This window comes from Anoplophora glabripennis, unplaced genomic scaffold (genome assembly GCF_000390285.2).
Source record: "Anoplophora glabripennis isolate ALB-LARVAE unplaced genomic scaffold, Agla_2.0 scaffold28, whole genome shotgun sequence".
NCBI lineage: Eukaryota > Metazoa > Arthropoda > Insecta > Coleoptera > Cerambycidae > Anoplophora > Anoplophora glabripennis.
In genome coordinates this window covers 410,417-422,679 of record NW_019416423.1, presented here as the reverse complement: position 1 = coordinate 422,679, position 12,263 = coordinate 410,417, and the positions used below count along the sequence as shown (strand labels likewise).

At 34.8% G+C, this 12,263-nt stretch overlaps 1 protein-coding gene across 1 annotated transcript in view; it reads right to left on the bottom strand.

Annotated features, from left to right (window-relative positions):
* Window positions 1-1,604: 1,604 nt before the first annotated feature.
* The window catches only part of LOC108909875 (otoferlin-like), a 93,009-nt gene continuing 82,350 nt past the window's right edge, over window positions 1,605-12,263 (bottom strand). The window contains exons 19-31 of the mRNA XM_018714315.2: window positions 11,189-11,538; window positions 10,586-10,987; window positions 8,326-8,597; window positions 7,813-7,918; window positions 7,432-7,699; window positions 6,966-7,100; window positions 6,557-6,828; window positions 5,182-5,352; window positions 4,217-4,420; window positions 3,355-3,636; window positions 2,973-3,211; window positions 2,145-2,424; window positions 1,605-2,001 (exon numbers count right to left, since the gene is read on the bottom strand). Of these exons, the coding sequence (XP_018569831.1) occupies window positions 1,821-2,001; window positions 2,145-2,424; window positions 2,973-3,211; window positions 3,355-3,636; window positions 4,217-4,420; window positions 5,182-5,352; window positions 6,557-6,828; window positions 6,966-7,100; window positions 7,432-7,699; window positions 7,813-7,918; window positions 8,326-8,597; window positions 10,586-10,987; window positions 11,189-11,538 (3,162 nt within the window). The 3' untranslated portion in view covers window positions 1,605-1,820. The remainder of the gene's footprint in view (window positions 2,002-2,144; window positions 2,425-2,972; window positions 3,212-3,354; window positions 3,637-4,216; window positions 4,421-5,181; window positions 5,353-6,556; window positions 6,829-6,965; window positions 7,101-7,431; window positions 7,700-7,812; window positions 7,919-8,325; window positions 8,598-10,585; window positions 10,988-11,188; window positions 11,539-12,263) is intronic.

The following is a 12,263-nucleotide window of genomic DNA, read 5'->3' as shown; positions in this document are numbered from 1 at the left end:
ACTTATTTTCTCATGGTGACAAAAAAAAATTATTTACGTGAAAATTATTTTACAAAATCAATTTCTGAGTAATCTGTGTAGGGTGAGATTTGTTATGTAATTTTAAATTTAGCGGCGGCAGAATACCTAAAACAAATATTGAGTAGGTAGGTATATAGTTGTAGAGCGTACAACTAGATGGCGCTTGCATCTTTTACCGGCTATAGGTAATTTAACTCACTGTATTACCGATAATTCCTAGAAAAGGAAAGCAATAGAAGTTGGAGAAAGTGTCAACAGTTAGCGTTGTTAATGACCACGAAATTTGTTCAAGTTTCCTATCTATAGTATCATTTATCTAGGTGTACTGTCAAACGTAAATCAATGTACTCATCAGCGTTGCCAACCAAATAAAATCAGGAACATGCTCAACTTAAAAAACCTGAAAAATAAATTTTCACATCAAAATAAATATTTATTTATGCTGTGCTTTTACTTTGTAATAAATTCTATGTCGCCTAGAAAATGGCTGCTCCCTTCAGGGCTGTCAACTCTGACAAAACAATATTTTGAAAATTCGACAGCCAGTGGTGAAATTTCATTTTACAAAATTTCCCATGAATTTAAAATATTGAATTTAGGAATGTACTTACCCTTAAATAGTTTAATTAAACTTTTTGCGTTAATTTTGACTGAGAAACACATAATAGAAACCGAATTAAGGGACACGCTATTAATTTGTTTGCTCTACAACAGCGGTCTTCAAACTTTTACGACTTACGGAATACGGCCAACTATGTATGTAATATATTTATAAATAGGTACTTCGATTAACAAAATCAATATTCCACTAATTAAAAACTAAGACTTTAAAGTTTAAATGACTGGGATGTGCTTGTTAAGCTCTTATAGTAACTTTTAATTAAGAGTATAATTTTTTTAATTTTGTAGTATCGATATTGTTAATTTAAAATTTCTGAATTTTTAACTGATTGTGAGTCGCAGAATGCCCAGAGAGATTGCGTGGGAACCCCAGAGTTCCGCGGAACACAGTTTGAATTAAATACCACTGGTCCACAGAAAGGTCATACCTACGTATCCGATTTTATTGTTTAATCGATGATTTTATCATTGTAGGTCACTATTGGCTGAATAATACAAAACAGTAATTTCATAATTCTTTATTTTTATTATATACATATTTACTTTATAAGGGCAACGGCCAAAAGTACCTTACAGTGTAAGGTACTGTGGTATAATTTTTGTACTTATTTGTTTAACAATTTTGATTTTCACTGAAATATCTCAAATAAATAATTTATACCTACACACACTAAAACTAGTGAAAACAGAACTGTCAATGTATCTTTTTACAACCCTAATATCTTATACATTTTATAATAAGCTCTAGATATATTTATTTAATAAAAAATGTGAGTATTAAGAATAGGAAAAAATAGAGTTACTTAGATGCCTACATTTAATTTTTGTAGATAAAAAGTAAAATCCTCAGATATCTACATTGTTTTCTACTCTATTTGATGAAGTTCATGTGCAAATGGTTCATACAAAGTTAACGTTAATTGAGAATGAATATTTTTATTCAATTTTAACCCCTTGAAAAAATTATTTATACGTTAAAAAAAATTCAGCTAAAAACATTAAACATCAGACATATTTTCGCGGCATACAATTAAACAGAGCATATAAAGAAAAATAGGGAAAGTATATCTTTTTTGAGCCAATAAAGTTGAGTATCAGTCGCAAATCATTTATTTAGACAGTTTTTGTGCTAATATTAATTTTAATTATTACAAACAGGCAGTCAGTTTTGTATTGAGTTAAGCTCCTATCATTTTCTTTACAGTGTAACCTGGTATAGAATAAAAGAATAATAGTATAATTATTGCTAAACCTATGATAATGAAAAGCTTCAGTATAGTCCACTTGTAATTGTGCCATATAATGTACCTGATTGACTTCAGCGGATTCATGAACCACATAAACGAGGAATCTGGTCGGCTGCAAAAGAAAAAAATATATTTTAGTAATGATTACATTGTAAATAGTATAGGGTAAATTAAGAATAGATATTTCACTTTTTTTAATGAATAGATACATGTTACACATTTAAGATTCTCCCAGTGTCCTATATACCTACTTACTTTGGTTTTTCTAAGGGATCTGGTTCATTTCTACCCATGCCAACAGGCACTTTCTCTGCTTCCTCCTTGGTTAACAAATGGATTTCCGCTTCCACCTTACCAGTCAATTCCATTTCCTCGTTATCTTTTTTTACGAAGAATGGCCACCAACCTTTCACCCTTTTCTGTTTAAATATGTTTACCATAGGTACAGAACCGTCAGTCTTTAACATGTCTAATGTACAAAGCTTTGACGATTTCGCTCCTCTGGGAAACCGATTGAGATCCAGAGTTATGGCTCCTGCAATATAACAATTAGTTGAGAAGGTGTATGTTGCTCCTAGATTGTATTTTTTATTTAGATAGTATTATGAAGGCTACTTCAATGTTAAAAGTACAGAATTGCCATCAGTATTACCATACATGAGTAGAATAGTTCGATGAACAAAATGCAGAAGAGAGTTAATTGAAAAACTGAAAATTTTGATTCTCGACTTCTCAGTTTCCAGCTTAGGCGTTTCCTTTCGTGTCATATTCGTGCAAGTGGGAAAAAACGTGTTATTATGTTCACGTTTTAGTTATTCCAGCGTGTTTTTAAAAATGGAATTGTGTGTTAGTGGCTAATCTGTTTAATAATCAGAGTAGTCGTAAATAACCGAATTGAACAGATCAATAATGTTGTATGATAAAAAATCTTTATCATGCTTTAAATAGTGCTAAATGTTTAAAAGAGTGGAATACGTGTCAAGAAAAAATGATATCTTTTAATGGTTAAATGAAAAACATACAGTGTGACCCATTTGTTAATGTTAATGTTAATTAAACTCTAGTAATGTGGTATTTTCTCACCCAGAAAATCGTCTGCTGAGAAGTGGTCCGCATCCCATACTTGTAATTCCAATCTTGCGGGAATTTTACATTCCGTCTCGTCCCACGAAAAGAGCGACTCCTTTCTGGATATCACAATTTTTTGTTCGGCTACCATGTAATCGAACGGGAATATGAACCTCCAGTTGAAATTACCTTCACCGGTTAACGAGCGATAATGAATGTCTGTACACTGACAGTCTTCTTGACCTTTTAACCACCTATCAATAATATAAAGGTATCAATTCTCATTACCGAAAAGGTTGACGAACTTACGCAGTCAAAGGACAGTATAAATTCGATTTTTTTCAAGTTGTTGTTCTTGGGCTAGGCTGTGTAGTGGCGAACATAAATATCTACTTACCCTTTCACGTAAATATCTGACATTTTTTCACCGGTGAAGAAAGCGTCATCTTCCAGTACAACATCGTCTGTATTCCATATGATGACTCTCATTTCGTAACTCTTAGGCTTCCTGGGCGATATGTCAAGCGGTGGGCCGGGTAACGGCATGTCCATTGGAAACATGTCGACCCACATTTCTAATTTTCCCTGTTCTATGCCAGGCTTGTCGGGGTTGTAGAGAGGCCTTGTTTCCACATGCTCCGGAACCAAGGCACAGCCTATCTTGGTGAACTCGTCCCACCTGGATTTGCAGAGACAGAGACTTCAGAGAGCTCAGTTTAATAAAAATGCATTTGAATAATTTCTTTATTTGCGAAGGCAGCCATAATAAAAAAATACTACAGAAAAGATTTTATTAAAGTGAAAAGCAATTTTTATTAATCAATCATTATTTTCTTAAATGTTTCTCAAAAGTAACGCGGGATTTGATTTCTGCACCAGTTTCATTCCGATAAGTTGGCAGCATTGTGCAGGATCACATGTTGTAGTAAACACGTTGCGGTTAGACAAAACGGAGAGTATGTAGCTGAGACTGTGCGCACACTACATGCAATTTTCGGTAGAAGGGACGCCCCGAATGAAACAACTGTGAAAGGATTAGTTACTAAATTTGAACAAACACCCTTTCTCCAAAACTGCAAAGTTTTAAGCGTAATTGTCCTTAAAAGCTTTGCTTTCGTCCTCGCAGGGACTATACTCGCCAGGACCCGCAATACAGGTCGTTTTCTGCCATTTTTTGGCCTCTTTGTGTCTCATTGTATCATCATGGGCCACTATAGATGTAGCTTTGAGTTACATCTTTTATTAATATTTATATTTACCTATGCAATACTGCCAAGGCCATGTGTTCTTCCGCTTCCCTCGACCTGTAAAAGTCCACGTCTTCGGTCAGCACCGAAAAAACTTGTTTGCCAATTTTCACCTGCCCGTCTGCGTAAACTGGAGGTTCCACCTTGGCGTCCTTACAGAGTTTTGCTAGGGTCTGGGTCGGTTTCATAGCGTCCCTCCAAGCGTTGTAGCCCTGCCTTAAATTGCATATCCACACGTTAAAATAACGTACAATAGTTAGGTTTGAAGTTTCAAAACTTTAATATAAAATGCAATTATTATTTTTTGCAATAATTATCCATATTTGGCACTATCACTATCCCACTTCTGATGTTAGAAATCAGTTTAATTTCTAACATTTATTTGAAAGAAGAATATCTTGTTTAATAATGACGAAATACCTTATCAGGAGACTTTTTTAAAGTCATCTGTAACGTTTTTTGAAATTTATGTCTAGACCGGCAACTTGAAGCTTAAGCTTTAGTTCTGGTTAAGGATTTGAAATTGTCCTTCATAAGTTATCCATAAGATAAGAATTTAGTACTAGAATCACATTTCAAAATACACTACGGGTACTTTCAGTAATGAAATGTCAGCAGTTGATCGAAGGATTAACGTCGAAGACAAACTACTTGGTGGGAGATAACAGTAACTCATTGTCTTGAAATAACGGGTTCTGTCTAATATCTTGCAAGCTAAGCGCTTGCACTACGTGCATTGCCTTCCCACAGGGGATTAAGTCTAAAACGTGACCGAGAATAATTCATTTTAAATGGACGTCTATCGATGTCGTTAATAAATTGGTAACATATTTCTTGGAAAGACAGATAAATCAAGTTTCATTTAGCAACTCATCCTACTTGAAAACGTTATTATAGATTACAAATAAACAAGTAATGACCAGTGGGGTAGGTAAGGATCGTGATATATGATTCATATAACAATAAATAACACTTACTCCTCGTATTTCTCCGGGAGGCCGCAACTGGCCCTGTGCCGACTGTAAAATCTATTTTCTAAATCGATTTTCGTCTCGCCAACCATGTCATCGGAACCGACCAGGTCCCAGTCGTAAATCTGGACCGTCAGTAGCGAATCTTGCGGAAAAGTTGCCTCGATCTCGAAACATCTGGAATTGATCGCCTTATTTATTACACAGGTGAATTATAATTTCTAGTACAATTTTTCCAGATGTGTGTTCAGACACACACAACTAGGCTTCAAGACTTCTGATTCGTGCCTCGAAAAGTTTTCGGTTTTTATCCTTGTCCCCAGGTACCTACTTTTATTACCCTATCTTAATTAACACTTGTCCGGGTCATTACCTACTCGGTTTGTGCTTATGTACCCTAATGAACAACAACTAATTTATGTTTACAGCCTACTTATTCTAATCTCATTTGCTAAATACATTTATTTGGGATAATATCGGATAATTCAAAATGTAATTTATATGGCTCGTAAATTCCCAGAAAGCAAAATATATTTATTGGGGCAGACACTAAATGTAGTTGAAGCGTACCGCTACATATGTTAGGCAAGTAAATTTTTTTTAAAAAGCGTAACAGATTTAGTCATAGGCTTCTCAAAAAGCGCCAATTGTATTGTGGAATAGTCAGTTTTAATTTAGGAATTGTACTGTAAATGAGTAATATTATTATTAATTAACTTATTTGTATTTGAGCACATTGAATTTTTATGTGGTTCTTATTTCTTTTCCCAAGTCTAGAGCAAAAATCAGATAATAACATAAAAAAACAGTTGTGTAGGCAATCGCACCACCGTGTTAATAAAGTGATTGCGCAATTTGACCCTCCCTGCAATTTAAATATTCTAAGAGGGTAATTTTGTAGGGTAGGGGACTGAAACTGGATTCGTCACGATTTCGTTAAAATGTGCACCCCTTGATTTGGTACTTGACGTGTTCCAGCGATTTTTCAGAAAATTATTACTTGCAAATTTATTCAAAGTAGCTAATTTTCGTTGAGACTTCGCCATCTCAAATTCAATTTACTGAGATAAAATAGAAATTTTCTTTATTATATATTTTTAGTATTGACTTTTGTAATTTTACTTTACTTTAAAAGGCATTAAGAGAATACCAAATCATGTCTAATTCAATGCTGGACGAGGCTTTAGTCAGCAGAGTAGTTGTTTCTTACAATATATACGATGCTGTCAGATATCATATACAGGTGATTCACAAATGGTGACCAAAAATGAAACGCTCGTATTCTTTGGTGAATTTAAGGGAAGTCTCCTATGATGTTTTTAACACCTTCGATATTCGAATATAATGCTTTTTAAAATTATGTAGTGGGATGCCTACTTACTTGCCAAAGACCGGATTGAGCTGTTTCGAAATATAATTGTCTTTATCGCTTATCCTTTTCGATCCCAATTGTAACACTATGTATGGATCCGCTTTACCGTTCAAATCCATCGGATGCAAGTCGTTCGCTTTAACTATGTACACCCTGACTAACACCCTGATGGGGTCGTTCGAAGGCAGTCCTTGAAAGAACCCGTACTGAGGGTCGAAGCCCATTATCGTTTTGTCGTCTATGTCTTTCGGTAAAGGCCATTTGTACACTTTTATAGCACCCTGAAAAACAAGTGTGTTTTAAATATTAAGGCTTACATTTTGACAGAAACGAATAGAAGATGTATTCATAACAGTTTCGGCAATGTTATTTAAGTAACAGTAATTCAATTATGTCGAGTGTATACTTTTATTCTTACCTTAAAATAACCAACAACTCTACTCTCGTCTTCGAAATCTTCTCCAGTCTTTTTTCCTCTATATAGTTCGAATGTATGCAACCATTCTTTAAATTCATCAAATTCTGGTCTTTGCTCTAACTCCGTAGGATATATCTACAAAATATATGTATATGTACAGAGAGTGTTTGAAATAGATGCGCTGTTTCAAAGGACTCACAGAAAAGGTGAATTTTTACATCTTTTAGTGCCCCTTTGATAGAACGTACTTATTTCAAAAACAGCCTGTACATATACATGTACCGTTTATTTAACACTTTTCAGTAAGCAACGTATGGTTTAAAGTGTGATATTTTCAAAATAAAAAAATGTCAAATTAAAGAAATTCCTTTTAGCTCGACAGAGTCTCCTCCATTAAAGACTTTTATGCGTAGCAGTTACACAACATTTACTACAGAACTTATCTATGGTTTTACAGACAAATTACCTTACACAGCACCGGTTTGTATTTGCTCCGCTTCCTGACGCTCTTGGGACTGATCCTGGCGGCGAACCTCGACGCCGTCGCCGCCGTCTTGAATCCGAACCGTTTTCTTTGCTCCCCTTGGCCCGGACTCTTATCCGAACTGTTTCCGGAGTGGGGATTGTTGTCGTCGTCGGTGTAGACTTGCAAATTTCCGTTCTGATTAAGGACCTTCTTCGCCTCCTTTGAGTCCTCTATCATCCTCTCTATCGACGCAAAGTATTTCGTCCACCTAAACGATAAATTGCCTTGTTTCTTCGAAATTAGCACAAAAGGTACATCATTTTTTTTTAAAGGAGCCTAAGTTTGTTAAATAGTCATTGGGAAAATATTTCTTTTACAAACCAATCTTTGCTATCTTCTTCGTCCTCGACGTCGTCATCAATGCTGTGTTTCCTTTTCTTGTTTAACTCGGTCTTCATCTTCTTTGTGGCATCTTGCGTTCCATAACCTAAATAGAAAAAACGTACCAAAATATAAATGCACCTGCAAATAATATAATGAAAAGCTTAAAATAATCATTAATTAATTTAATAACTTTATCATAACAAATGTATAGTAGGATCGTATTCGATGGAAAGTAGAGCAAAAAGTTGTCGGTCTTTTATCAAAGGAAAATCGTATCATCAATTTTAGGAGGCGTAAGATGAATCATTTCAAATTTAAAATGAAATTAAATGTTATTCAATTTCTAAAACCCTTAAAAGCGTATGGCACTGGATCCCTTGTTAGGCAATGATTTATTACTTTGCATCGAATATGATCCTATTATAGAGCTTTAGCGATTTTAAAAAAATGTTGATAGGTGTTAAATATTGAAGCAGAAATAAAAAAATATCGTATGAGGAAGGAACCTACCTATTGAAATGGATATATCCTTAGGCAGTAAAGGACTCTTCTCTTTGTCACTGTTGCTGCAAGACACCTTAGTCGGGGATATTTGGTTGTTTCCTACACTGCAATCCAATGCTTTCAGTTGGTTCAGAGATTTTTTCCTCTCCTCCGCCTCCCTTTCTTTCTTCGTTAAGGGCGTGTACATGTACTTGTGGATAGAATTGATCATATGTGTGCCTACAAGGGTGTACCTTCCAAAACTTCTGCAGTCCACTGCACGAATCGTCAGCGGTGGCCTGAGTGAAAAAGGCAGTATTATCAGTATCGTTGCACACAAGAAAATTAATGTTACTTTTATTATTAATAAAATAATCCGAATTCTTGACGCACGCACCGATTTTCATGAAATTTGGTGAGTAAGCTCATTTCACCCTCCTTTACGAAAGTTACATATCGATAATGTGTGCTTATTGTTTTTAGGGGGTGAAAACTATCCTTTCTTGCAAAAAACGTAAAAATCATATATTTAAGTGTTATGTCAATAGAATAAGCATTCTTTTATGTTTTGAATAATAATTTTTGATTTGTAACAACATTTCAACCCTTAAAATCCACAACTTATGAGGAAAAATGTTTTGACTGAGCAATAATGAAGAATTGAATATTTTTTACTGTTTATGAAATAATACATGATTTATTGCAACGTTTCAACCATCCTTATTGTAGAAAATAAAGCAAAAAATTTTTTTCACATCTTCATAGCATTTATGAAAAACTCGTCACTGTTTATAATATTACTGATGATTCATTGCAACGTTTCAACTTTAAATACAACCCTTAATAAGGAATTGAAGAATTTTTATCTGCTTGAAAACACTCAATGATACATTACTAAATTCAACGAGATTACTTAAAACTCCAAACATAAATTATGTAATTAGTGAAAGGGAAAACAAAAATTATTTGTGTATTATACAATTATAGTTTATTATCAGAAATTTACATATCATCTAAAGAACTATCATCACTGTCGACTTCCTCTGTTTGAACATGTGCGTGTGTGTGTTTGTGCGTGCATTACGCCTCGGAAACTATCGGAAATTAAGCCATTTACACGATCCGACAATTTTCACTGAATAATACAATTCGTTTTTTCACGATCACTTTTTAATTTTTAATATTTTTCATCGCTCCAAAAAGCAGTTTGCAGGGAATTGCAAGAGCTACAAATCAATCTAAAAGTTGAAGGGTCTTGAACTCTTCGGTTTCGAGATTTTTAGGTTTTAAGGGCTCAAAGAAGGTGGTCCTTACACGCAAATGCAAACTAAAAAACGTAATATCTCGGTTAATTTTGCTCTACAGAAAAATTGAAAGAGAGCAAAAATATTATAAACAAAAAGACCTTTAATTTTGAACACTTACATTTTTCACGTATCTTGTTTAGTTTTTGAGTTATTTCGACAAAAATGAAATTTTTTTAAAAATAATTTTTTTTTTTTCATTATTCCAAACTTTTTTTTAATTTAGGCATTCTAAATCGGTCAAACTTGCAGAGCCTATTATTAGTAGGTACCTAAATCAAGTCAACTTTACATGGATTACGCTTAGTTTCTAATTTTATGGTTCAGCCATAGATTTTAATGTTGATTTTTTCTCCGAAAAAATGAGACGACCATTTAGCACTGTAAAAAAGGGTTATATTAATTTTCTTCGAAAAATTAGTTCTTTCGCTATTATTTCACGGTAAAAGGTTCGATTTTACTTTCCGTAAAATAAACAATCACCTTTAGAGAGTGATAACTCGGTTATTATTACATCTACGGTAATCAACAAAAAATGAATCGATTCGTTATTTCAAAAGCTTTATTTTTGCTTAATATGGGTTTTTCGATAAAACGCAAGATTTTTGAGTTATTTATCAAAAATGGTTGAAAAACATGCACTTTTTAGATGAAAAATTTTCAATCACTAATAACTCGGAAAATATTAATTTTTGGAAAAAACGTTATAGAGCACTTTTTGCTTAGAATTTATCCCTCTATTGGTTATTGATGGGTGCCTTCATTGCCACCCCCGAGAAGGGGTGGCATTCGCCCCCAGGGTGAAAGCACGCATCGGCACTATGCAACATTTATTTCTTGGGCAATTTTCTACTTACTGTTAAAATTTCACGTCAATCGGTGCATGTGTCAAGAATTCAGACCTAAAAACCGTCATATAGGTACTGATAAGTATTTCAACATTAGCTCTACTGTATATCTCATCTATATTACTTTATTCCTACCTGTACAATTCCTGCTCGGGTAGATCAAGATCAAGGAACTTCACTGGAGTGCTGAAGTTCGGATTCTTTTTATAATTTTGGATGATGCTGGAATACAGAATGTGGCCAGAGCACTCAATATCAACTCTGGGCTTATCCACGGTTAGGAGGTGGATCCTTTTCAGATCCCGCAATCCCCAGAAAAGCACCTCGATGCGGTATCTGGCCAGCGTCGGTCTTATCCCTCGCGGCACGGGTAAGAGTGGACCTACGTGTTTGGGGTCGGTCTCGTGGTAGATCGGTATGTCTTTGGGGTGAGGCAGGGCGGGCAGGGATCCTCCTTCTATTTCGTTGGGGAGTTCTAGCAGCTCGAAGGTTGCTAGGAGTTCACCAGCGTGGTCAGTCCCTCGCCTTATCGTGAAACTAAAATTGTTACGTCCTTTTATAAAGTTTTTAATCAACTTGGATTGTTTGGGCATTCGGAGCGATTCAAGTTTGGGTTAGAGCAGGTTGGAACGTTTTAATAATTTTTTTTTAACCTAGTACCTGAAAAGAGAATGGCAAATAATGCCATTTCCGGTTATCGTACGCACGGGGTTTCCTCCAAATTAAATACCTACTAACCATTCCAGGGAGGGCGGAAATCTCGGCTTGGCATACGGCTCGTCCCTCAGCTTCACGAGAGGCTTCGCCAGCGTTCTCCCGATGAATTCCGATTTGCCCACTTTGTCCTGATCAAAAATTTCAATTACGATCGGCTGGGGCTCGTGCTTTATCTCATCGGCCGTTCCGTATATCAGAATCTCCTCGAAAATTAACAGCTCGTCCCAAGTGGGGCTCAACGTTTCGTCGATTACTTGGGTCGTTCTGCAGAATTCCCCGGCTATGATGCGCGCGAACGGATCGGACAGGCCCGAGGCGTCGCTGCCGATCAGAGACCTGGCTTGGTAAACGTGAGCGCGAAGCTGGAACATCTGGAAAGGGGAAATATTAGAGTTGTTTTAGATTTGCTTTACTGAATTATAAGAATTTTTAATTATTAATTAATCGAAAATGGTTTATTCTTCCAACGAGATTTGTTTTCATTGAAATATTACTTAGTAAAGATTAAATGCTGCACATATTAACACAAAAATCTTTTTAACATCATAAAACGGTTAAAAAAAGTGAATCACGTCTGCAAAGTTTTAAAAAAATGGTTGTATGGGGAAAAACCCATAGAAATATCAACATCCATCTGAAGCAGTCTGACGTCACGATGCGGAATAGGCTGCCGCGCGAGAATTGGTGGTTAGGTTAGGTTTTCATGTAATAGTCTCTTAGGTTTGCCTTTACTGATGTATGCGTACCATTGTATCCTTTGTTTTACAGTTTGATTAAATTTTAATTAATATAAACGGTTTTTAAGAAAAAATACTCGTTTATTTCGAATTTTAAACACATAATACAAAAGTAAATGATAAATAGCTTAAGTATAATACACATATTTGATTTCTCCCGAAAATTTCTCGGTCTCCGAGATAGCAATAAATAACATTAATGTGATTTTATTAAAAATTAATCTTTATAATTTAAATATTAAAAAGTTAAAAGTATGTATATTTTAAATTTCCAATATTTCCATTTACCTAAAACTTAATAAAAACTTTTGTAATTTTATTTTTCATCGATTGTTTTGAACTTGTTTCATCAAAAAAAT